The 27,972-nt window shown below is 37.4% G+C and overlaps 2 protein-coding genes across 2 annotated transcripts in view; one reads left to right on the forward strand and one right to left on the reverse strand.

Annotated features, from left to right (window-relative positions):
- LOC145304199 (hydroxypyruvate/pyruvate aldolase-like) overlaps window positions 1–27,972 on the reverse strand; it is a 171,047-nt gene that overhangs the window by 118,952 nt on the left and 24,123 nt on the right. The window lies entirely within an intron of this gene.
- Window positions 5,875–27,104, forward strand: LOC145304726 (uncharacterized). Its single transcript, XM_080146679.1, has 6 exons — window positions 5,875–5,977; window positions 7,005–7,082; window positions 9,814–9,840; window positions 10,895–10,978; window positions 24,500–24,538; window positions 26,858–27,104. Exons 1-6 carry the CDS (start codon window positions 5,954–5,956, stop codon window positions 26,966–26,968), a joined length of 363 nt encoding a protein of 120 aa, XP_080002805.1. The 5' UTR covers window positions 5,875–5,953; the 3' UTR covers window positions 26,969–27,104.

The raw sequence follows: 27,972 nt of genomic DNA on the forward strand, positions 1-27,972 counted from the left end.
ATGTATAGCATCATATTACAGAAATTTTCCACGAATATTAAAATCAAAAATCATAAGATAAATACCAGTTTTGTTGGCCAGGACCTTCGTTTCTCAATCTAACAAAACTGGTTTTAATCTGATTTAATTTTTCATTCCATTGCAATAAAGGTAATATTTGGTTTAAGTAAATATTCTTTTATTCAAACATTGTAATTTAAATGATACATATGATTATCATTTAATTCATATTTTTAAAGCGTGGGAAAATGTTTTGAGTGTAAGAACCATTTTTTTGGCATTAAATGATCATTTAATTTCATTTTTTTCAATTGTGGGAAAAATATCTGAGCATGATAAAAAACGTGAGAAAAAATATGTTTTAGTATAAAGAAATGTTCTATTGGTTTCAAACCTTTTCCATTTGATAGATCTTCCCGACTTTAGAAAAACTGTCAGACCGATTTTTGAAATCCAATCTGTGAAAAAAGATATTCCAGTTTAAACTTTTTTGTTTTGAAAATATTATTTTACATGTATTAACGCCATCTTGGATTATGATAAATTTTTTTTAGAAGATTTTTTTTCCAAAATTTTTTTAAAAATTTAATTTTTAAAATGAAAAAAAATCTTTGAACTTAAATTGACCAATAATTCAAAGATTTTTTTCTATTTAATTTGGAATATATTTTATTTTAAATTTTAATATACTGTAAAAACACAACAGTGAAAAAAATGAAAATTAAATGAAAAAACGTTTTATGATTTTATTCAACAAATTATTTGCTAACATCACCTTTTTTTGCAATAGAATGTTATTTAAGCAAACAAAATTTAGCATAAATGGATATTTAAATCCCTCGGTATTAAATATTCATTTATGCTAAATTTTGTTCACTTAAATAACTAATTTAATATCAGCGGAAAGCTATCTATAATACGATGTTTTAAATAACTATCAAATAGGGAATCAACTTTAGTTCATGGTATAAGCTGTGTAATTGAACAAATTACAGAATACTTATCTAAAAGAAATTTATTTTTAAATCTAATATGAGATGTATCCATATCTTAGAAGTTAAGTCGGTGGAGATTTAGGAAAGGTTGCATATGCATATAAAAAAAGATAATAAAAAAGCATTTTAAGTAAAAATATTGATGTTTTATTTTGAGATTCGAACCCATTTTTAAGCTATATTTTACGCTGTTTTTGTAGGTAAAAGGTTACTAGTAAGCAGCACAGCTACTGTGATATTAGTTTTATTTGTAGGTCTAGCAATAAGGAGTGCCTTGAAACATCTAGAAGTAGAGATCTACAGATATCCTCCCAAGATAATCTAAATGATACACAGGAATAAACAATGACTGTTTTCCAGATATTAAACTGAATATGACAAATTATATTCATAATAAGTCTGTTTGTTTGTCTGACATTGATGATCTCAGCCTGACCGATTAGGTTATGTTTTTTTAGGGAATATATTTTGGTTTTGAAACCATATCAAATCGTATTTTCCAATTTTCCATATTTTTAATTTTAATATCCAAGGAAAGTTGTCTATAATACGATGCAATTAATAACTCTTCTAGTATTTTCTATTTCAGAAAGACAAAGTAATTTTTTTTCTTCAAATTAAAGAGGCGTAGCCACCAGTCCAAAAATTTAGTACCAGCAATTATAATAAACATCAGATTGTTAAAATATCTTAACTTTAAAACATCCTAAAATAGCAGAATCTATTTTTTGAAAGACAAGCTTAGAGAATTGTTTATCTATCTAGGATTCAAGAAATTTTTCCAAGTGCATTTTTCTAGCAGGCATTATTTAATATCATAAATAAATATCATTTAATACCTATATTTGCGACAACTTTTACAACACAGGAAGTGCTTTTTTTCAATGATTACAAAAGAAATCTCCCTCTCTCAGGTGAAACTGTTTTTTTAAGAACTGACCCTCGTCCCTTATTTTTTAATGAGTTAAAAATAAAAAGGGGGGGGGGGGGGAGTTTTCCTGTCATAGGTTATATGACTGTGGACCCTAACCTTATAAAAAAACTATTTTTATAAAAGATTAAATGTGTCTTCCAATGTAACATACTGAAGATGTTAAAAAGACTAATTTGAAGAAATGGAAAAAAAAATAATATCAATTGTAATTTGTCCCCCTTTGGATATGATATGAAATTGATACTAGATGATTATGAATTATCCAATGTGCTTGATTTGTCCCCCTCCAGATATGCTGTGTCTATGGATTTTACTCTACATTCAGGAAAGCTTAAATTAAAAGTTAATTCTGTCCTTTGGAAAGATAGAATTATCAAGCAACTAAGTTATTAAAAATGCATTGCTTTAAAAAAAAAACTTTAAATTAGTCTGAGACCAGTTTTTAATTTATTTTTATACTTATTCTAGTGTTGTTACTTTTATGGAAAAATTTAGCAGTGGATTTTAAGTATTTTACTTTTTTTTCCATTTTTTAATTGCTTTAAAATTTCACTTTATTTATAATCATGTTGGCTACTATAAAAGTGACAATTTTTAATATTCTTTAATACATGATAAATAGTATTTTTTTAAATAATATCTTTGACAAGAATTAGGATTAGTATAAAAGATTATCCATACTAATTTATAAAATTCTTAGGACATTTGAATTTGAACCTTATTTAAATATAAAAATGTCTAATTATATTTTTTATCTGATTTTGAATGAAAAAAAATTTGTACTAAGACCTTAATTATAGACAAAATAGAACTGTTTATTTTTTGTGTCAGTTTTTTTTCTCATAATATAAAAATACCCCTAGGTGTTCATCCCCCTACAAGTAACTACAATTCCCTTAAAGCAGCCAAGAAGAGTAAGAAGGTAATACCAACACCTCTTCCAATTTATGTTTGTGCAAAAAAATTAAGAGCTGTGCACGTCAATGTACCAATCAAAGGATGTTGACTACATAATGCAGTATAAACTTTCCTCTTGTTTTCTATATTACACTCCCCTCAATTTGGGTTCAAGTAGGGGTGAGAAAAATCATTTATGGGAATTTGAAATTTTGCCTTGCGCATCCCCTGGAAAACCCCTGTGTATGACCTCATTTATACTGGTGGGATATACTACCCTTTTCTACAAGCTATACACTAAACCAATTCTAATAACTTTTAATTCAAGCTTACAAAAAAAATAGATTCGCGGCAAAGCGAACTGAATTACAGACGGATAAAATCAGCTGACCCATGCATCAAACTAAACCCTTCAGCATTCTTTAACAGGTAGAAATACATTTTAAGAATTTAATCCTTATCTAATGAAGTAGAAAGGAAGATTTTTTTAACCATATTTTTTCTTCTGGATGTTAGGTTAAGAAGATCAAAATAAGAAAAAGGGGCAGTAGTCTGGAATTTTGGGGGCAATTTCATTTAAAGGATGTTAAAAAATAAAAATTAAAACATTTTTTGCTGAAAAGAAAATAATTGGTTGGTTATTTTTCTAATTGGTCTTCATAATATTTTTTTCTAGGAAGCTATTATATTAATTTTCAACTCTTTTTGATAATAGTGTGACCAATATTTTTTAGAGGATATCTAATTGAAACCTCTATTTACATTACAGACCATTGCATTGGAAGACAGATTTTTATACATCACAAATAATAATAAAAAAATTACCCCACTTGTTAGATCAAATTGTTGGTTAAAAAATATGGATAATACTTAGTTAAAATCACTATTTAATAAATGCACTAGAAAGTTTTTAAGCCAAAGAATATGAAAATGTGGTTATAATACTTTGGGTACCTGTGTAATTAACATACCAATGTCCTCTCCCCCCTGATTTATCTAAAATTTACAATAGTTATGCGGAGAGGAAAAATGTGTCACGACTTTTTGGTCCACTTCCACCAATTTGTCCTGGAAAAGCCAGCAGCCAACCATTGCCCCATATTAACAGGATATTATTCATTTTATCAACAATTACAAAATAATCCTAATAATAAAGTAACAGGATGTTTGTCTGTCTGTACCGAAGAATTGCTTACTTATCAACCAATATATGTAGCTTCTCATAGGTAGGCCCTGTGAAGGCTTATAAAATATTTTTTTTGGTCGTTGGGTAGGAAGGTACCACCACCCTTCCTAGATAAATCGTCCCCCCCCCCCACAAAATAAAAATATTTTGGTTTCACATTTTATACCACCTCTAAAAAGTGCCTATAGGGCTTCTATACAGGGGCGTAGCTGCTAGTTATACATTACAGTTAAACTCTTACAAAAAAAGTTAATGTTTCAGTTTTCTCCTTTTCAAAAAAAATGTTCAGAGGTTGCAGTGAAGGGTTATTAAAGGGGAAGGGGAGAACTGATATAAAGGAAAAGTAAAGGGAAGGAAAATAAACATGATAGGGAAGGAAAGGGAAAGTAAATGGATGTGAAGTGATCGGGGACTAAAGGAAAGTGAACCATAAAAAACATTTTTAACAATAAGAAACCCCTTAGCATTACAGACAGAACGACAGATAAACAAAAAGACATACAGCTTTTGTGAAAAATAAATGAATAATCTTCTAGAAGTCCTAAGCGGGGTAAAAGTGGCAAATCTGTAAAATCTACTCTAACAACTAGACTCCCAAGTGATGTGAATGTGGATACTCCAATACCTGATAGAAATGTCCACACAAAGAGGAATATATCCAATCAATAATCGATATATAATTACTTTGATGTTGCACCATATTTTCATGTTCAGGGAGTAACATTTTATCAGGGAATGCGAAAATCTCTAACAATATCCACGTACTATGATATTGCCATACTAACGGATTTTTTTTTACTTGGATCTTACACCAGATTATAATGTACTTTAATTAATTGAAACTTGTAGCTGACTTAAATAACGGTCCACATATACCCTATATCCATTATTTGATTGGATATATAAAACTCAGGAGCCTACGCGAGTCTAAGGGCGTAAACAGTCCTGTACCTTGGCAAGGCAGACGTCATATAAGGTAAGACATTTCCAGTATGGCTTCGAAACCGGTTATTTTCTGCTGGATTGAACTGTTGCTCAACCATGTAAGGTAGAAGAATGTAGGCGTATTCCATGAAAGTGCCTGTGGAGAAACAGGGACCCCTTTTCTTAAAATTAATTAAAAATAAGAAGGGGTTGAGGGGACAGGCATAGATCCTGCAAGGTTTAGGCATAGAACAAAAACTATCATTGCATTTCCCTAGTTCGGGGGAGGTTGTTTGTGTGTGTATTTTTTCTTTTTTTTCGGGGTGTGGGTGTTCAAACCCCCTGAAAAAAAGCTTTAATCCCTGAAGAGTAGAGGCCAATCGGCCCAGCACTTACTAAGATCTTAAGTTTTAGACAGACAGACGAACGGATAGACAGACAGACATCATTCTACTTTCTATAATCATTATTTTAGTTTTTCCCCAACACCAACGTTAACCAACAAGGTACGGCGGGGATTTAATATGGAGAGTACGACAATCAAAACTCTGCAGACAAGAAAACGTCCTACCAGTACTACAGGCATTGATTATTTATACATGCACATCATCATTTGCCATTTCCCTATTCAAAGCTCCCTCCAAATTAATCAACAAGGATTGTTTAAAATATAGGATCACCAGCATTAATTGCAATCATAAGCCTCACCATAAGTCGAGCGGCTAATGGAAGGGGTAATTACTTTTTTTTTGAGTGGGGGGGGGGGGGGGGTTAAAAGCTAAATATTTTTGGAATGAAATGAAAAAAAAAAAAAATAGTAATAAAACATACATATTTTTGGGGAAGTACTCAGGTTTTGAGAGGAGTATTAACACCTTTAAATTTGTTGGGCGTCCTTGCTTCTAGAATATAAATAATCTATAAGAAACCGTAGGAATATCCCAACATTATGAGGCTGACTACAGCCTCGGCGGTGCAGATTCACTCTGGAACCCAACCTATCCTGGTACCATAGGCATGCCAGCACATTTGAATACACAGGTATAGTAGCAGACTCACTATGGAACCAGACTTATCCTGGTATCATAGGTATGCCAGCACATTTGAATTCACAGGTATACACGCAGACTCACTATGAAACCAGACTTATCCTGTTACCATAGGCAAAGGCATGCCAGCATATTTGAATACACAGGTATACAAGCAGACTCACTATAGAACAAGACTTATTCTGCTACCATAGGCATGCCAGCATATTTGAATACACAGGTATAGTAGCAGACACACTATGGAACCAGACTTATCCTGGTATCATGGGCATGCCAGCATATTTGAATACACAGGTATAGTAGCAGACTCACTATGGAACCAGGCTTATCCTGGTATCATAGGCAAGCCAGCATTAAATAAAATCTTTAATATAAGTCAACCTTTTAAGCACTAGAAAGAAATTGTAAACTAGAATTTTTTACTTTTATTTAACCAGAGGCCAGTTTTTAAACTCATTTTATACTCATCCTATTATTGTCATCATTGTTTACAAAATATAGTCGTACATTTTGAGTATTTGTGTTTGAAAGATTCACTTTATTTTTAATCATTTTGATAGTAACTATTCAACTAATATCATTAGAATAGCATAATAAGATTAAGTTAAATAAAACAATACGCATGTTTGTGTGTAGCTAAGGATCTCATTGACAGCCAAACCGGCATGGTTCTCTTTTACACTACAGCTTCTTATATTGGTCCAGGGAAGGTTTATAGCTATACCTCCTTAATTTTTTCTTTATAATACACTAGCGGCTTCGCCCCTAGCATCTAGGGGCTTTGCCCCATGAGGCAATTAAAAAAAAAATTCTGGTGCTGCCCCCAAGAAAATAGCTTAAACCACCACAGGACCAATAGGTATATACCCTAAAGAGTAGAATCCGGTCGGTTCAGTGGTTACCAAGATCTTAAGGGACATACGGACAGACAGACATCATTCTACTTTGTATTATAGATAAATTGAAAGTGAAGGATCCACCTATAATAATATGTTTGAATAGCAAATTCCATAATATAGGGTGCTGGTTCTACCCCTGTTAACAATATTGAAGTGGATATGCTGGATAACTGTGAAGATTTACCACAGATAACCCAGGTAAAAAAATATCCATAGGCAAAGGCAGGGCTAGAACTCATTACCAGGGAGGGAGGGGGCATAGGGCTGTTTATCAAACTAATTCCTCAAGTTTTATGATAATGTTTTTTTTACTCATTGGCCTAATAACTTTGGGGACTTTATGGATTTTAATGGTTGGTTCATTAAGTTGGGTGTCCAACGTTTCAACCACTAATTGTATCTACAGAGAAGGTAATTTTGAGTATCATCATTTGGGATGCACATCAATTTATCCTTTATTGTCTTATCCATTTAGATCCCTGCCTCGTTACATAAAGTTCTACATATATCAAGTCTTAATTACGTTTTATTAAAACACCACAAGTAAAAAGTTAAATTAATTAAAAGTAAAGAAAGGCAGGGAGGGAGGGGAAATTGGACTGTAAACTATACTGGTACCCAAAGTTTTATAAAAGCCTTTTCTTATTCTTTGGATAAAAAGATTTGGGTTCTTTTCATTAAAGTGTGGTTTGTTACTTTCAAAATAGTAGTGTCAAAACTTCTCAATCTATAATTTTAATCTACAAAAGGGGGCGTAAAGAAATTCATCTTCCATTGTTTTATCCCTGAAGATCCCTAGAAAAAGTTGAATGTAATGAAAGTGAATAATAGAAAAGCTGAATGTAGAGATAAAAAAAGGATGACAACATCCATAAGTAGCGAAGCACAAGAAAATCATCAAATTGACAAGCAAACAAAGAAAGTTTTAAAGCAGATGTTCAGTTGAAAAATTTGTTTTGGATGAAATAATACCCCCAAAAGCTAGATTTATCATAAGAAAATTTACTTTTTATTGCTACCCTAATTTTTGGTGCCAAAATGGGTGTATGTTTTAACCAATAACATAGTTGGATTGTTCTTACATCATTTCTCATTGGTTTTATTTACTGATTAGATATCTAATTCTCATATCAATATTCTTACTGTCGTTGCGAGAAAAAAAAAACTCTTCCCCTGATTTAAGACCATTAAAATATCTGTAGTTGATCTACCCCTGGTTCATTCCAGGTAGGAAGGGAACGCTTGGCTGATTATTATATTAGTCCCCAAAGTTTTATAATAACAATATTTTATTATTTGGCTCAACAACTTTGGGGACTTGCGTGAAGTTTGATTGGTTGAATGTCCAAACATATCAACCACTTATTGAAATCTTTAGAAGATATAATTTTGTGTATCATCATTACGGATTTACATCAATTTATCGGCCATTGTCTTATCCCTTTAGATCCCTGGGTTCATTCACTGTGAGAGATAAAGCTTTCATAATAGAGAACTGCATCTTCATCAGGGAGGAAGGGGACATTAGACTGTAAATTACACTAGTTCCCAATGTTTTTATTCATGACCGTTCATGAGTTAGCATAAAAACTTTGGATACTTTTGTTGAATTTTAAATGGTTGGTTACAAACTTTCAGATTCCAAACTTTTCAACTGATAATTTTAATCTACAACGGGTGGTAATTTTGATTATCATCACTGGGTAATTCATCGTTCATTGTCTCATCCATTAAGATCCCTGATCTTCATGAATAGTTTAAAACCAGGAATAACAAGAGGTACATATGTTGAAATTATTTCATTGCTCCCCTCCTTTTTCTATCTTATTTTCTGATCAGTAAGGGAATTTAGGCAGGGAACTAAAGGGATAAGACAATGGACGATAAATTTATGTACGTCCCCAATATTAATACAGAAAATTACCCCATCTGTAGATTACAATTGGTGGTTGAAACGTTAGAACACTCAACTTAATGAACCAACCTATGAAAAATTCATGAAAGTTCCCAAAGTTCCCAAAGCCAACAATTAAGAAAACGTTATTTTAAACTTTGGGGACTTTAGTAATAAAGAGCTCATTGTCCCCTCTCCCTCTAGAATTTAGGTGTTAACTTCAGCTTTACGGAGTTCAGCGGGGAACGAAAAAGTTTTGTATTTTTTGTTGGTCAGGTTTTAGGTTATTTTTTTTTGTAAAATATTTTTTTCTATGTCCCTTAAATTTGTGTGCAAAAATGCACACTCTATTGTAGTTCATTGTTGAGCCTTTTCACATACAGAGCTACTTTTTACAGAGAGAAATGGGCTGTTATTTACACTAGTCCCCAAAGTTTTACAATAAAGCTTTCTTATTTGTTGGTTTAACAACTTTGGGGACTCTAATGGATTTTGTTTGGTTGATTTATAAAGTTAAGTGTCCAAACGTTTCAACTGCTAATTGTAATCTAGAGAAGGGGTATTTTTGTGTATCATCATTGGAAATGTACATTTATTTATTAGACATTGTCTTATCCCTTTAGATCCCTGATTGTTGAGCCCTTTCATATACAAAGCTACTGCATAACTCACTGTGTCCGAAATTAAGTACGTCCAAGCTTTAATTTCAGGGTCATAAAATCATTTTATCTGGAGGGAGGGGACATTGGACTGTAAATTACACTGGTACCTAAAGATTTTATATATTTATGTTTTCCTTATCGGGATTTTAATATTCAAACATTTCCCAATGGTCATAAATGATGAACAAATTACCGATTATGTACATTACAATTGTTGGTTTGGATACTAATAGTTAGAAAATAACAAATCAATAAAAGTACCTAAAGTTTCTGAGCCACAAAAAAAAATTCACACAAGTAGATCGCACAACAAGTAAAAATGCGCGAAAAAAGACTTTTAACTTTTATCACTAATCCATTTTTTATATTTCAGCTCCAAGTTTCTTATACAATGATAAAGGTAACAATTTTTTCCAGGGCTCGGCAGCCGACCGTCAGCCGCCTGTAAGCCTCAGGGAAATAAAGCTTTTACAATTTTAAAAATCAGATGGAAGTCTAAACTCGGAAGTCCCAAATATGGCAATAACTCTTGTTAGACAATTTTCAAATCATCCAAACAGGTTTAAATTTGAAGCTTATTCGCGGCTGACGCACAGCTGCCGAGCCTTGCTATTTTATCCTGTTCGTCTCCCATTATTTTTATATATTTTATATTTATTATCATTAAGAAGTTTATTTGTTTGTCTGATAAGATTACGAAAACCGTTCTCTACGTGTTGTACTTAAAACATATAAAATGAGAAATTTAATAAAAGATATTCAATAAACTGTTTTACTTTTATTGAAAACTTATTATTGGATTATTTTGTTCTAATGAAACAAGGGCGAAGCTATTTGAAAATATATGCGCAATCAAGGACGTCTAAGCTTTTTTTTGAGGGGTGGGGTGTATAATCTCAAGAGGGAGGTAATTCAATTTTATTTATTTTTTTATTGGGGGGGGGGGCGAGTGTGTGGGTAAAAAACCGAAATTTTACTTAACTTTTAAAAACTCCAGTAAGTCTTTGGCGCTAAGTGGGGAAAATTTATTGAATTGGTTTCACATTTTTATTGTTTTGGAGTGAAAATTTCATGGAGGTGGGGAAGGGGGAGGGGGTAACAATAGAATCCTCTGAATATAAAAAAAAGAATGATGGGGGGATTACTTACAGAGTAGCTTTGCTACCAAATATTAATATAAAAGCATCGAGAAACATTTATGTAAGATATACAATTTTTAATAAAATCAATTTATTTTTTCTTATGAAATGTACAAACTGATTATTGAAAACATGCGCATCATGTCAAATGTGATTCAAAAGCAATTGATATGAAATACGTGAGTAGCTTGATTATTTACTTTTAAAAAACTAAAATTGAATATTGGGGTGAGGTCCACATTACCTCTCCCTAACTCGATTGCTTCTAGAGACCTCTAGCCGCTAGTTATTCATAAAAAAATGATTGAATTATAGGTGTCACTGAAAATGTTATGGATATCAATTTTGTTGATGGTCACGTTGCTTTGCCTCACTCTGCCTGTTCTACTCGAGACTTTCGTAAGTATCTAAAATTGCTAAGCTACAGGTTTTTGTGTCTGTCAGTCTTGAGTTTCGCACATGGCATAGAGGAATCTTCACTAAAAATTTCAGCTGTCTATCTTCAATCGCAGTCAAGAATTTCTCCCATATAGCGTTACGTACTGAAAGACAGACAAACTATTAACTATTCGTATTTAGTGGTGTGCTCAAATTCCAAGCCTAAATTGTTAAAACTAAAGACGTCAAAAGTTACCAACTTAAAAGTTCCTCCTTCCCTCTTTCTGTCTCTTCAAGTATGTCATTTTTAAATTGCTAGTATTGTGGTATTCGGCAACCGTGAGCCATGTCTATGGCACCCCTGATCTGGGGTTCGGTGGAGGGTCAATGGCCCTCCCCCGAGTCCTGGGGAAGGGGTCTAGTGACCCCCTCCCTACGCTTAGAATTAATGATTGAATCTGTCATGTTTATTATGGTTAACTGTATTCTTAATTCTCCCCCACCCTTTCCAGGGATGGGGGAATCATTATTGCCCAAACTGACCATTGTATATGTATTATTTATGCTTTTATGTTATGATTATTTATTCCTATCCATGTAATTATTGTTTGTTGTATATAGCTTCAGTATCTCTTAACCCTTCAATAAAGTGACAACTGAAAATAGATGTTGATCATTATCTAGTGAAAGCTAGAGAAGCGTAGCTTCTCTATAGTAAGGTGTCCACGTCTGTCACACTGCCGTAATCTAATTGAACTCCGGTGTCTGCCATTTATCCTTGGCGGATACCACAACTTTGGTGACAGCTGTGTGAGATTACGGCGAACCACAAGTGTAGAGCAGACGCGCATCTGAGGCTAAGGTACTCCCAGCAGTGAATCTGGCAAAACTGACGCAAGCAACCTGAATTACCCACCCTGGACAGCAAAGTTTAACTCTGCATCCGGCAGTTGTGGAAGCGAGACAGCGAAATCTGACGAATAACCGCGAGCAGCGCTGATATCTAACGGAGAATTGAGCGCCAAAAGGGCTGAAACAGGCCTGCGGACCGGCTGAAACAAGCCAAATAAGTGTAAACGGCTGAAAATAGGCCAACTTTACTGCAAGAAATAGCAGGATCCGAACCAGTGGCGCTAGCAGGACGGGACATTCCCTGCCGCCATCAGCCGGATTTGGATCAGCGGCGCTAGCAGGACGGGACATTCCCTGCCGCCGATAGGCTGAAACATGCCACATAGCTGCAAGCTGCGAGCTAACATACGAGTGTAGTGCACCAGAACAGAGAAAAACTACGTCAACCCCGAGTATCCTGAGAAGCTACAACGCAGCCACCCATCTAGAAAACAGATATTATATCACATTTGCAGGGATTACCACCCTAGTGTGATGGCCAAACAATAGATTTATGAGCAAAGCTTGGCAAACAAATTGTTGTGTTGTGATAAATCTAAGAATAGAACAGGCTTGGATTACTGTGTATTGTGATAACAGCTAAAAATAGAACAGAGTTGGTAAACAAATCTGTTATGCAATTGTGATAAGGACAAAAATAGAAGCTAGATGTAATATAATCAAAACAATCTCAAGCCCACAGCACAACAACAATACACCCCTTATTCCAAGGGAAGGGGAGGGGCCCCTCTCCATTGAAGGCAAATACAATCAGGGTGATATAATAGATAAGCCTAAGATTAAGAAGAAAAGGCCCTATTACACCAGCACACAGTTACCCCCCTCCCTCACAGGGGGAACGGACGGAGTTACCCCCGTCCCCTCACGCGCTTCCCCCTTCCTACCCACACTAGACTAAGTCCGTCTGTAGTGTGGAGCTAGCGATCGGATACACAGAGCGCCATTCACGGGTAGCGCAACAGAGTGCGGAAAATATCATAAATCCAACGGACGAAGCGGACCAATGAGAGAGCGAGTTGAGGGGTGAGAGCGCGTTTTCCCCGTGTGCGCGGATTTGACGGCGCGAACGCGCGTTACAAGGACAGGAGATTCCACGCACACACACACACACACACACACACACTCACACCAGAGCGGAGCTACTCCATAGCATTTAACAGGGGTATTTTTAGCAAATAAAGAATTGCAAGTTTCTTTCCTTCTAGCTCTAGTGTGATAAGGGAAGACCCAATCAGTTCCTGACAGCAGTTCAGACCCTCAACATCTATCTACCTCTACCAGCCTACCCTATAACCTCAACACCTAACTAGTGATAAGTACAGCTAAGTTATATCTTTGTAACTAAACGCCCAACCTAGTGATACAAACAGTGTTGGCTGTTAGGCTAGGAAGCCTCAAGTGACAAACCATTCAATTTTAGTACTGTATAACTTTGTGCCCGCCGTTTCACCGTTGACCCAATGGACCAGCATCAAGCCCCAGGAGGTGACCAAGCCCCAGGATGGCTCCAGGATGACCCTCAGCCGGCCCCAGCCGAGTACCGCAAGCTGATGCTGAGCAATCTGCCGGAGTTTAGAGGGCCGCCCAAACAATCCTGGTCGGCACATATCCGCAGACTTGAGATGTCATGGGCGGCTTACCGCGTCCCACCTCATGATTCCCTCAACCGCCGCAACGCCCTACTACTGTCACTGGTAGGGCAAGCGGCGGAAATGGCGTCCCATCTGTTTGGCGAGGCAGGCCAAGCCTTGACCTACGAACAGGTCAAGACCGAGTGTGAGTTGCTATTTCGCCCTGCTTTTGAATCCCAAACGCTTAAACAAGCGTTTAGGGATTACAAGCAACACTCGACAGAACCTATACAAGCGTACATATCAACTAAGTGCGCCTTGTATAGGGACGCCTACAACCATGAGGATCTTGAGTTGTTGGTGGACGAATTAAATCGTGGAATTCGTAACGCCAACGTAAAACGCCTCATGATGAACCATGAAATTACGAGTGTACCTGAGTACACTCGTAAGGCCATGTTCACCGTGACCATGGTTACTAAGCAGCTGAAGGAAGGTGTGTGCTTAGTGGACTCGACCGACGGGCTGACTGGATCTGCCTGCATCCAGTTGCCCCAATATGACGAGTCGGAGCCAATGGAGATTGGCTCCTTGGCTCCGGGTCTCCACCAGATGGGGAAGGTCGCTCCAGATGACAAGGTTCCAGGCCGCTGCTACCGCTGCCAGGGGAGAGGCCACCGAGCTCGAGACTGCCCAACGCCTGTGGAAGTTAGCCTAGAGGAGAGACGCACCCAGCCACGCCGTGACCGTTCTGCCAAGTGTGAGCGTTGCCACTATGACGGTCACACGGCGGCCGATTGTAGAGCCGACTGGGCCCAGGTAGCCAGCCGCAGGCGCACCGCCGACAAGGGTGCCCCTCCAGGGAAGCCCAGCAGAGTGGCCCATATGGAAGGGAGCGCGCCCCCAGCACCACCACAGCAAGCAGCCGCCCCCAGAGCTGCGGACCGAGCCGATGGGATGCCGCAGTTTGGGACTGTCCCAGCTAGGATCAACGTACTGGGCGGCGCGGCTGAACCCAACCGGGTTGGCCTAGGCTTCAGTCTTAACCATCTGGGGCCAGAGCTGATACAGCCCAACAACATAGCCGAGCCAGAGGTGCTGAGGCCCCAGCCTTTCAGCCTCAACATGATGGAGCCTGCTCGGCCGAGCCTACCCAGCAAGAGTGGAGGGGCGCTGCCCAGCGTCCCTGAGACGGTGTATGGGGAGGCCCTGGCAGCCGCTGAACGAGAGAGGCAGGAGGTGCTAGCCAGCACCTCTGCATCGATGTATGGGACGCCACCCGGCGTCGCCACCTGGGATGATGGGGGGGTGCTATCCAGCGCCTCCCACCTGGTGCCTGGGGCGACAACCGTCGCCGCCACCGAGATACCTGGATCCTGGAACGAGCCAGCCTCCAACCTGATGTCTGGGGCGACAACCGTCGCCGCCACCGAGAGACCTGAGTCCTGGAACGAGCCAGCGGTCCCAGAGGAAGGGGTGACACCCGTCACCCCCAGTCAGCCAGCGCCACCAGCCTGCAGGGAGAGTCCAGCTACATGCCATCCAGAGCCCCCTGCCAGCCAAGGGAACCCAGCTGCTCAACATCAGGATAAGTTGAATTTGTTAAATGTGTTGTATCCAAAATATTGTAAACACCCAGCCTTGCCTGTGCCCCCTGCACCTGAGGCTGGGGAGATTGAAATTTGGGAAAATAAGGACTTGCCTGTGCCACATGCACCTGAGTTCCTAGGGCAGGGGAGGGCAGTGAGTAAGGGCGAGCCTGTGCCACATGCACTTCAGCCCAATGCCACTGGGCATGCCTTGGACAAGGGAATGGAGCACTTAGGGCTAGGGGAGCCGACACCCAGGCAAGTGCCAGTCGCTTGCCAGTCTGTCATTGGGGAGGGTATCGGGGTGCCTCGGCCGCATGCAGATAACGCTCAATGGAAATTTGTATCTAGCCAGGAGCAGCCCAGCCGTGTCCAGCCCCAAGAAGTAGCCGTGACCAGAGCTGAAGATCCCCAGCCGCGTGTACGAGGAAGATGGTTACCTGGAAGCCTCTCCCATTGGTGGATGGTCCTGTGGGGCCTCCTGCTGGCAGCCGTGTGGCCTACAACCAGCTACGTCCTGGTGGGGTGGGACTGTGCCAACCCCACCCATGTCACGTCTTACAATAAAGAAAAGATGTGTGCCACGGAGCCCCTACACCAGGAGGTGCCCCTGGGCCATGAAGTACACGTCCTGCAGCAAGTCAAGGTGAGGGAAACCACTGGGTTCAGCTGTCAGCTCACCGTGTCCCAGTGGGCATTTAGGTGTGGGGTATGGGGTCACCTCAAGGTGACCTCGGTCCCCACCCTCATGAGGCCAACCAAGATAGACCCAGAAGCGTGCCGAGACCTGGCCAGGAACCGAGTGTACACGTTGCCAGGCAAGACCCAGCCACTGACGTTCCAGCTGAACCACCCCCTGTTCTTCACCATCGACATGGTGGGCGCCCTCGTCAACAGCCCCGAGGGGGTGGGTTGCGAGGGGGAGGACGTCCACTTTGAGGGCCAGCTCTACCGCAACGAATTAGTGCTCCAGGAGCGGCGGCTGCTGGTCAAGGAGGAGACCTATGTGGTGGAGGATGGACGGGTGGAGTCCCAGTCTGACCACCTGACCCTAGAGTGTCCCCATTCTGAGCTGTCCTGCATCACTGGGGAAGCAACCTACGTGTGGGACCACCTGGGAAGAGATTGCCCCTTGAGGCTGATCCGCAGCCTCCAGCCCAGCCTGGTGATGGATGCATATCTGGTTGACCATCAGGCCCAGTTTTTCATCAACATGACCAACCCCACCTCGATTGTGAACTGCGACTTCGAGGCCCATGCCACCAACCATCCAGCGTTGTTCGTGGCAGCTGACCCAGCCGCGGCTGCGCTGCCCAGAGTGTCGGCCAGGGATGTTGACGTTCCCCTTCAAGCACAGATCCATGCAGGTTATATTGGGTTTACCCTGGAAACGCGCATGACAAGCACTGCAGCAGAAGAAGTAGCGGCCAACTGCTGGAAGCTCCAGCAACTAGATCCGGCCCACCCGGTGCGTGTCCAGGGGAGCACGTTCTCGGTACTGAGGGGAGACATCCTGCTGCAGCTGACCTGCCAAAGGCACAAGTACGTTGTCCGCGAACACAAGGAGTGTTGGGACAAAGTGCCAGTAGAGCCCACAGGTTTTGTAGACGCTGTGACACGGGTATACAGTGAGCACGCCACCAAGATTCCCTGCTCCTCCACCTACCCCCTGACTGTGCACGCGGAGGAAGGCTGGATAGAGTTAACCCCTGCTCCCAAGAAGAGGCCACCCCCGCTGGATACGCCTAAGCAGTTGTTGACAGAACCCTTAGATGACTTCAGTTCAGGTGGTTTGTATTCGCAGGCTGAGTTGAACGACTGGCAACAACTGCTGGCGTTCCCAGCATACAAGAGTGCCATGCTGACCGGCCTATCCTATGGCTCCTGCGTTCAGCAAGGCAGCTGTTCGGCCACAGGAGACCATGGGATAGTGTCCTACAACATTGACCGACTGGCGGAGGAAGGAGAGGCAGCCCTGGATGTCTGGGCAGGATTTAGACAAGCCATCCACGAGTGGGGAGATGGCGCAGCCATACTGTGCTTGCTGTTGTTGATCCTCAAACTGCTGGGGGACCTAACCATCATTTCTCTGGCAGCAGCACAGGGAGGAGTCCGGGCAGCCCTGAATGCGATATCACAAGTGTTCCTGTACCATCCAGCTTTATATAGGAAAGCGCTGGCTAGAGCCAGGCTCAACCATGCCAAGTCCCGGGACTTTTCAGTGGACTGGGATGCCATTCCCATCGGCAGGGAAGCAGCCGAGGAAATGGTGTCTATGAAATCAACTGACAGCGGGCATGACCGCCCAGGTAGGCCAGGACCGCCCTCTGGCAGACCCCGCGGCCCCTCAGGAGGACAGGCCGCTGCTCAGACAATCAACCTGGCAGCCAGTGCCCCAGCCGCTGCCAACAACAACCAGCAGGCCCCACTGCTGACCGTTCCAGCAACAACTGTGCCACCAGCAAACCTGATACCTGCCGGCGCTGACCAACGTATCCAACCCAAGTCAGCCTCTGCCTTCTATCCCACATTGGGAGCCCATCAACCCTAAGAAGATACTCACCACTAGGATTCCATTGAATCATTATCGTTTGTATATATTTTAGCCCTAAGGAGCGGGCCGAAGGCCTCAACCACTGTCGGAAGTCTGGTAGGGAAACCACCTCCCAGCCTTCCGAGGGGAGAGTTGTGGTATTCGGCAACCGTGAGCCATGTCTATGGCACCCCTGATCTGGGGTTCGGTGGAGGGTCAATGGCCCTCCCCCGAGTCCTGGGGAAGGGGTCTAGTGACCCCCTCCCTACGCTTAGAATTAATGATTGAATCTGTCATGTTTATTATGGTTAACTGTATTCTTAATTCTCCCCCACCCTTTCCAGGGATGGGGGAATCATTATTGCCCAAACTGACCATTGTATATGTATTATTTATGCTTTTATGTTATGATTATTTATTCCTATCCATGTAATTATTGTTTGTTGTATATAGCTTCAGTATCTCTTAACCCTTCAATAAAGTGACAACTGAAAATAGATGTTGATCATTATCTAGTGAAAGCTAGAGAAGCGTAGCTTCTCTATAGTAAGGTGTCCACGTCTGTCACACTGCCGTAATCTAATTGAACTCCGGTGTCTGCCATTTATCCTCGGCGGATACCACAGTATCCTGGGTAAAGAAGACAGTAAAATAGAATGAAGCCATCATGCGATATATGTAAACATTTCCTAAAATGGAGAAATATAGCTTGTCTTAAAAAGATTGAATTCTACTTGACCAGTAGACAAGTTACTTTAAAGGACGCCTGCAAGAAATACCACGCTTTAACTGCTGAAAGACTGCCACAAGTAGACCCAATACCCCAAATCTAAAGCCTTCAGCTTCAATAACAAAAAAGTTCTAGGCATTTCAAAATAGCATTTTATGTACAATGAAATTTTCGAACGATTTCTAATGCTCATAAAAGAAAAAACAATATTAAATTACGTCGCCTTGACACAAAATTATAACCTTATCTTTGTCAGAAACTTAGATTGCCAGTAACTGATTACATTTTTACAATAAAAACACCACATTTCATAGTCAAAATCTTTGAAAAAAAATCGTTTTAAATTGCATTTTTAAACGAAAATCATAGCGGAAACAAAGGGGGAAACTAATACAATCTCAGCTGTGATTGGTTGTTAAGCTGATTCCACCTTCTGATTGGCTACAGTACACTCGGTACAACACAAGTTAAACTTAATTTTTTTTTATGATTTTGACTATAAAAATGGGTATTTTTATTGTAAAAATATAATTAGTTACTGGAAACCTAAATTTATGACAAAAATAAGTTTATAATTTTGTTTCTAGGCTACGTAGTTTAATTTCAAAGTTTTCAACATGAGCATTGCAATTCTTTCAAAATTTTCATTGTACATAAAATGTCATTTTAAAATGCCTAGAACTTTTTTGTTATAGAAGCTGAAGGCTTCAAATTTGGGGTATTTGGTCTACTTGTGACAGTCTTTCAGCAGTTAAAGCGTGGTATTTCTTGCAGGCTTCCTTTAAACGAAATTATAAGTTTATGTTTTTTAACATTGACATTGAAGGGAGCTAACATACTTGAAACAATTTGTAATGTCTGATTATAAATATGTAAAATTCATAATTAATTTGTTATATTTATTTCTATAATTTTATATTCTTAGTTAGATATGTATTTTTTGATAATCCGCGCAATTTTTGTAAATAACTGCAGATTATCTCAGATTTACCTGGAAAATTTTAAAATAGGAAGATGAAAAAAATATATGATTTAGTAATGCAAGCATAAATTTAGAAAATATTTAAATTTACTTTAAAATCAGCTACATAAATATCTAAAATACTACAAATCTACAAAGTCTACCTGACTAAAGCTTAAGATCCCAGTAACCACTGAACTTATTGGGCTCCACCTTTCAGGGAATATAGATGCTGGTCCTGCGGTGGTTTAAACTATTCTCTAGGGGGGGGAGGGACAACCCTTCTTCCCCAAAAAGAAAAAATACCCACAACTTGATTTTTGGCTTGATTTCTCCTCAAGAGGCTAGGGGCGTAGCCCCTAGTTTCAATAATAAAAGATAATTTGGAAACATAGTTTATCATGAATTTAATAAAAATAAATGTACTTAAAGTATAAAAACATAAATCTTTAATTTAAAATATGTTTAGGCCATTTGTAGCATGTCTAACAGACCGACGGACTAAATAAATGATATACTGGAGGCTTAATGTTACAAGCAATCTTTACATTAATTTTAGCCGTCTGTCTTTTATTGGTGCCAAGAGAGCGTTACGGACGAACGGACTTACAATGCACATTGGGGCATATCAGCCAAAAAGGGGATTTAATTATTTAGAGCCCGAATTTCGTGTTCAAAATGTCAAATTAGAATGTTTGAGGTCAGGGAATGCATTTCTCAACTTATCAGAGCAATACGGAAATTTTTCAGTAGCGCAGCTACTCTATCACTAGCTTTTTGGGCCCTTTAAAGTGTATCTATGTCAATTGTAGTCCGATTTTAGTGTTCAAATTGTCAAATTAGGGGTTGTTGGGGCCTGAGAATTCATTTCGGTAGAAGGGGAGGGGATGGTGTAAAGGGGTTGGATGGGAAATCCTTATTTTAGTCAGCTACAAGTTTGTTCAGTGAGGATAAATCCATTATAAATGTAGGCATGATTGACACAAATTTTTATGAACTAATATCTATATTTGTAATAAAATTAAGATTCTTGTTTACTGTTTGTGTATATTAAACCTTACATGGTTAGGGGGAGGGGGTCATTCCCCCCCCCCCCTCCTCCCCTCCGATTTTTCTATCATATGTGTGAAAGATAGAGGGCTATAAATGAGTGACTTCTTAACTATGGCTATGCCACATAACTGAGAGTTGGAATTTTTTGAATATCTCAAGCCTGGCGGGCAATGCATGCCAGCAAACCTGACAGGTTCATCCAGATAAAAAGCAAAACATTTTTTATGACTTAAACAAAGCCTTTTATCTTACTAAAATATCATCTAGTAGTAAACCCTTATGTAAAATATAGGTATTCAAGTCAATTTTAGGTTCCAGGTATGATCTTGAAGGTCCTGATCCTCCAGGTCTCTAGAAATCTTTAAAAGCCTCCTGTGACTGCAATTTTTGACTTAGAGACTTAAAATTTTAAATTTAAGCTTTTCTTGTATGTCTACATAATGTATTAAAATTTCCTAAAGATTTGCCGCCGTTTTCCCGCCACCCGCAGACTGTGGCGGCTGGCAGCTGCCAAGTACAGCTGCGGCCACCAAAATTTATGTTTTGAGATTTATAATATAAAATTTACATAAAGATAAACATTTTCTGAAAAAATTGTATTTGTAGCTTCAAAAGAAAGAAAATAACAGCTATTTGAAATTTTTAAGTAAAAAAGGACCTAAAAACAAAGGTTGTTGAATAAAAGAGCAAAGTAAGCGAAATTTGACTTTGAATCACTTATAGTCGGAAATTCATTATCAATTAGGGAACCTGCAAAAAGAACCCCCTCCCCTCGACCGATAAATGTGCGACAAGGGGCCCAACCGTTAAGGGTTAATTAACAAAACAATGACCGATTAATATATGTATCATTGTATATTGTATATACCTACATAATATTGATACATCAAATTATATTACGAAATTGATTTCTGTAGATGACAATTAGTGATTAAAATATTTCAACACTCTACTTAATGAACCAAGCAATAAAAAATCAATAAAACTTCCTAAAGTTTTTAGGCCAAAAAATATAAAAATTTTATTTTAAAACTTTGGGGACTAGTGTAATAAACAGCCCAATGTCCCCTCCCTTCCTAAATAAAACTGCAGATTTTAAAATGAAGACCAAGTAATTACATAATTTAAAAACAAAGCATTACCAATAGACGGACACATAACACTACTTGCTAATTCCAATTTCTATTAATTATAAGAACACCACGTTATTTGGATATTAACTTAACCTGTGGGACATTTGGCTGTTTATAACACTACTAGTCGCCAAATATTTACAGTTGTGTGTTAAAATGTTTTGACTACTAATTTTTATCTACACAAGCAGTAATTTTGCGTTTTATAATTGGGAATGTACATCAATTATATTGACCTTTGTCTTATCCCTTTAGATCATTGATAATTATTTAAACAATTATTTAGTTACATTAAAACTTCGAACATAAAGAGGTGTTGATTTAGGCTTAGCCCCTCCCCACCATTTAGTGCAATAGAACTTACAAATATTCATTATTATCATTAGTTCAAAGTCTGAATAAATAAAGTCTGTCACAATCAGATATCTATCCATCTATCTAGTGTGGTGAATTGCAAAATCCATCTATCTATCTATCCATCTATCTATTCATTTATATATCAATCTATCTATCCATCTATTTATCCATCTATCAATCTATATATCTCTTTATCTATCTATCTATCCATCTATCCATCATCCAACTATCTATCTATCTCAACCTCTAAGGAAAACAATAAGGATGATACAATTCATTTGTAACGAAGCACACAAAATCTACTGTGATAAATTGCGAATATGGACAATTAAAGAGCAAATGCTTAAATTTAATAGTAAATTACATACTGAATAGCTTTTATAGTGTTTCCAATTTATCAAAACACTCTAAAATAATAGACATAATATACGTGGATATTATAACTGGGTAAATTTTGTTGTCAATTTAGGTTGCTAATTTAGTCCTCACTTATTGGTCAGTTCTTACGTCCAGTATGAGGGGAGGGGATATTGTTATATTAGCATGCTGTAAAGACCATTTCATTTTAGTTGGAGAAAATATGGTGCAACATGCAAGTAATTATATATCCCTTTTTAGTAGCGAAGCTACTCTATAATTTGAAATGTCCGTCTGTATGTATGTATGTATGTATTTATGTCTGTCTGAAACGTTTTGGAGGAAACGTGATTTTCTCAGCTCCTACAAAAGATAGAAGGCTGACATTTTTTGTCAACATTCCCATCAATAAGGAGCATAATTAAGTATAAAACATTGTTAGCGGTCGGACTGCTTTTAAGCAGCTTTTTAGCCGCTTTTAATTTTCAAAACTGATTTTATTGGCTCCTGTAAATGAGAAAAGGCTGAAACTTATAGTCAACATTTCCATCAACATGGAGCATAATTATGTATAAAACATCAATAGCGGTTGGACTGCTTTTAAGCAGCTTTTTGGCCGCTTTTATTTTTAAAAACTGATTTGGTCGGCACTTGTAAAAGAGAGAAGGCTGAAACTTCTTGTCAACAATCTTATTGATATGAAGCATTATTGAGTATAAAACATTGATAGCGGTCAGACTGCTTTTAAGCAGCTTTTTAGCCGCTTTTAATTTTCAAAACTGATTTTCTTGGCTCCTGTAAATGAGAAAAGGCTGAAACTTATTGTCAACATTTCCATCAACATGGAGCATAATTATGTATAAAACATCAATAGCAGTCAGACTGCTTTTAAGCAGCTCAGAGCCGCTTTTATTTTTTAAAACTGATTTTCTCGGTTTCTGTAAAAGAAAGAAGGCTGAAACTTCTTGTCAACATTCCCAACAATATGAACCATAATTAAGTATTCCTCATCAATAGCGGCCAGACTGCTTCGAAACAGCTCTTTAACTGCTTTTACTTTTTGCAACAGATTTTCTCGGCTCCTATCTTTGGTAGTCTGATTGCTTTTAAGCTGCTTTTTGTTTTTAAAACTTTCAGATATAAACCCTATTTTAAGTTTTTGCATATTTATCTCCTTCTTTTCTTTGTTATGATAACAGTTAATCAGCTCTATAAATTACTTTGTCTGTTTGTCTATTTTATTATAGATTTTGTGCTTCGCTACTTATGGATGTTGTCATCCTTGTTAAGATTCTAATTTCGGGTTCTTACAATATTGACAGGAAGAATTATCTAAGAAATTAGCGCAGCAATATCAAACTTGAAAAAACCCATATACTTTAGAGATAAAATAAAGCAGGGATTTAATAAAATAAAACAACTATATTCTTAAATTTTGACTTTAAAAGCGCCTTTAAAAGCATTTTCTTACAAAGTTTTTGTGCACCCACCTTCAGAAAACAGGCTAAAAACCCCTATGGGGGGTAAATGAAACCAGTACTGGCGATTATAATATGTCTTTTGGTAATCAAATATCGCTTTTTTAGCCGGTGGCACCCGGTGAAAACATGTTTCCTGATACTGTCTACTTAAATGTTGATTTTAAAACAAACAAAAATAAACTAAAATCTTGACTTCAACTAGAATAATTTACGACTAATATCTTCAATTTTTGCTTTTTTCTTTTATATTACATATAATGCATGACTAATACATGTAATGCATGACTCAACAAAAGTTATTTTGTCTAATTACGTTGATTCTAAGAGATTTTATAATACTTTTAAAATTGTTGGTGAAACACACAAAATATGCCTTTTTCTGTAAGACATTTTTTGCATTTCTTTACTTCCAGGCATTAGAAAGCTTACTTAAAAAGCGTAATTTTACGATTCCTTTGAAATCTGATGTAATATGGATATAATAATACTCATAGAATGATTAAAACTTGCTTTGGGGGTGGTGAATAAAATCCCCTGGTTGCCCGTATGTGCAATGTGAATTATAGCAGGGATCTAAAGGGATAAGTCAAAAGCCGACAAAACGATGTGCATCGACAATGATGATACATAAAAATACTCTTTCTGTAGATTGCAACTGAAAAGGTCGGCCACTCAATTTAATAAACCAATCAATCAAAGTTCAATAAAGGTCCCCAAAGATGTATGCTAAAGAATAAGAAAACGTTATTATAAAACTGTGGGGAATAGTGTAATAAATAGCCCAATGTCTCCTTCCTCTATGGAATTATAGAAAAGAAAAGACTTCACTAAAAAAATTTATGTTAATGAAAACTAATTGTTTCAGTTAGAAATAGACGACAAAACCTACATTATTACTTGGAAGGTTAGTGCATTTTTAAAGTAAAGCTTTTCTACACTTAGTTTGGAAAAGTACGTCTGTTTGTCTGCAACGGATAACTTTCTTAATTTTATTAAGGGCATATTAGAATAATCCTATCGATTTCAAACTTTGTAAGATTATTCATATAACTCTTCTGAATAATTTAGAAAGCATAGCAAAGCGAAAAAAAAACGGTCCATAACTAATACTTATTTTAAGTTTGTCTGTGAATATTTTTCTTATGTCAAGATCTTTGAAACCAGTCCTTAACTAATACTTATCTAGGTTTGTCTGTGGATTTTTCTTATGTCAAATTCTTTGAAACCAGTCCATAACTAAAACTTATTTAAGGTTTGTCTGTGGATATTTCTTATGTCAAGATCTTTAAAACTAGTCCATAACTAAAACTTATTTAGGTTTGTCTGTGGATATTTCTTATGTCAAGATCTTTGAAACTAGTCCATAACTAAAACTTATTTTAGGTTTGTCTGTGGATATTTCTAATGTCATGATCTTTAAAACTAGACCATAACTAAATTATTTAAGGTTTGTCTGTGGATATTTCTTATGTCAAGATCTTTAAAACTAGTCCATAACTAAAACTTATTTAAGGTTTGTCTGTGGATATTTCTTATGTCAAGATCTTTAAAACTAGTCCATAACTAAAACTTATTTAGGTTTGTCTGTGGATATTTCTTATGTCAAGATCTTTGAAACTAGTCCATAACTAAAACTTATTTAGGTTTGTCTGTGGATATTTCTTATGTCAAGATCTTTGAAACTAGTCCATAACTAAAACTTATTTTAGGTTTGTCTGTGGATATTTCTTATGTCAAGATCTTTGAAACTAGTCCATAACTAAAACTTATTTTAGGTTTGTCTGTGGATATTTCTTATGTCAAGATCTTTGAAATCAGACCATAACTAATACTTATTTAGGGTTTGTCTGTGGATATTTCTTATGTCAAGATCTTTGAAACCAGACCATAACTAATACTTATCTAGGGTTTGTCTGAGGATATTTCTTATGTCAAGAATTTGAAACCAGCACGTAACTGATAATTATTTAAGGTTTGTCTGTGGATTTTCTTATATCAAGATCTTTGAAACCAGACCATAATGAATACTTATTTAGGGTTTGTCTGAGGATATTTCTTATGTCAAGATCTTTGAAACCAGACCATAACTAATACTTATCTAGGGTTTGTCTGTGGATATTTCTTATGTCAAGATCTTTGAAACTAGTCCATAACTAAAACTTATTTTAGGTTTGTCTGTGGATATTTCTTATGTCAAGATCTTTGAAACTAGTCCATAACTAAAACTTATTTTAGGTTTGTCTGTGGATATTTCTAATGTCATGATTTTTGAAACCAGACCATAACAAATACTTATTTTAGGTTTGTCTATGGATATTTCTTATGTCAAGATCTTTGAAACCAGACCATAACTAATATTTATTTAGGGTTTGTCTGTGGATATTTCTTATGTCAAGATCTTTGAAACCAGACCATAACTAATACTTATCTAGGGTTTGTCTGAGGATATTTCTTATGTCAAGATCTTTGAAACCAGTACGTAACTGATAATTATTTAAGGTTTGTCTGTGGATTTTCTTATATCAAGATCTTTGAAACCAGACCATAACGAATACTTATTTAGGGTTTGTCTGAGGATATTTCTTATGTCAAGATCTTTGAAACCAGACCATAACTAATACTTATCTAGGGTTTGTCTGTGGATATTTCTTATGTCAAGATCTTTGAAACTAGTCCATAACTAAAACTTATTTTAGGTTTGTCTGTGGATATTTCTTATGTCAAGATCTTTGAAACTAGTCCATAACTAAAACTTATTTTAGGTTTGTCTGTGGATATTTCTAATGTCATGATTTTTGAAACCAGACCATAACAAATACTTATTTTAGGTTTGTCTATGGATATTTCTTATGTCAAGATCTTTGAAACCAGACCATAACTAATACTTATTTAGGGTTTGTCTGTGGATATTTCTTATGTCAAGATCTTTGAAACCAGACCATAACTAATACTTATCTAGGGTTTGTCTGAGGATATTTCTTATGTCAAGATCTTTGAAACCAGTACGTAACTGATAATTATTTAAGGTTTGTCTGTGGATTTTTTTATATCAAGATCTTTGAAACCAGACCATAACGAATACTTATTTAGGGTTTGTCTGAGGATATTTCTTATGTCAAGATCTTTGAAACCAGACCATAACTAATACTTATCTAGGGTTTGTCTGAGGATATTTCTTATGTCAAGATCTTTGAAACCAGACCATAAATAAAACTTATTTAAGGTTTGTTTGTGGATATTTCTTATGTCAAGATCTTTGAAACCAGTCCTGCTGTTTGCCACGGAGAAAGAACTAAGAAACAAAGGCATTAGATTGTACAAATGTGCCGCTTAAAATCTAAGAAAATGCTGTCTGGGAGAGTTTTTGTTGTTCAAGGATATTTTCATTGCCTTAAACTTTTCTGCCGATTGAAAATAACAGTGCATGTCATCGCCTTTTTAAATTCACTTATAACAATACTTAAATTAAGTAAAATTTGTATTCTGTTGCATAGAGAATTATTTTCTGCGTTGATTCAAAACAGAAAATAGATTTTAGGGGCCGGGGAGGCGACTTTGGACTGTAAATTACCTTGGTATCCAAAGTTTCATGATCTTCATTGGTTTAAAGACTCAAAGTACTTAATTTTTATTGGTTGCTTCAAAACTAGTAGTGTTCCAAATTTTAACAAATAATTTTACATACACAAAGGGTTATCTTTGATTATAATCATTGGGGATATGATTTATCGTCCATTGTCTTATCGCTTAAGCTCCATGTATAAAACATGAAGTTAAAATTATTTTTATTTAAAATCCCTAAATTTATCATATTTTTATCCAAATAAAAATATTTAACATATCTAAATAAAAAAATATAAATCTACGTTTTGTCGGCCAAATAGTTGGACAATAATAATAATTTTTTCAAAATCCTAATAATAAAGTAACAGGATGTCCGTCTGTAGTGTGTACCGGAGGATCTCGCTAACCACTGAACCAATATGGTTCTCATTTACAGGGAAGCTTCTCATAGGTACTGGGAAGACGAAGCCCAATCTGTCCCACTTTGAGCAAGACGATTCCTATATGACGTCATATAAAGGGAAAAGAAAAAGGGAAGGGGGGGGGGGAAAGAAAATCTCTTCAAAAGAGATGGGAGAAAAGGGAATCGTCTTGCTCAAAAGTGGGACAGATTGGGCTTCGTCTACTGGGAATGTTTATAATTATTTTAGTTCATAGAAAAACAGCCCCCAATTTTTTTCTTTTCCTTTTAAAAATTACAATTGAAATTGGTGGGTCATTCCCCCCTCTTAAATGGCCCCTAGAGGCCTCTAGGGACAAGCTACTAGAAATTAA

Source organism: Acartia tonsa, chromosome 13, assembly GCF_053477335.1.
Source record: "Acartia tonsa isolate MP-2025a chromosome 13, ASM5347733v1, whole genome shotgun sequence".
In the NCBI taxonomy this organism is placed as follows: Eukaryota; Metazoa; Arthropoda; class Copepoda; order Calanoida; family Acartiidae; genus Acartia; species Acartia tonsa.

Excerpts from the sequence above, each read along its gene's own strand:
- LOC145304726 (XM_080146679.1), top strand. The coding sequence starts at position 5,954 with ATGCCAGCACATTTGAATACACAG. Across the intron at positions 7,083-9,813 it reads ATTTACCACAGATAACCCAG|CTCCAAGTTTCTTATACAAT; the intron begins GTAAAAAAATAT and ends TTTATATTTCAG. Across the intron at positions 9,841-10,894 it reads TTTCTTATACAATGATAAAG|GTGTCACTGAAAATGTTATG; the intron begins GTAACAATTTTT and ends ATTGAATTATAG.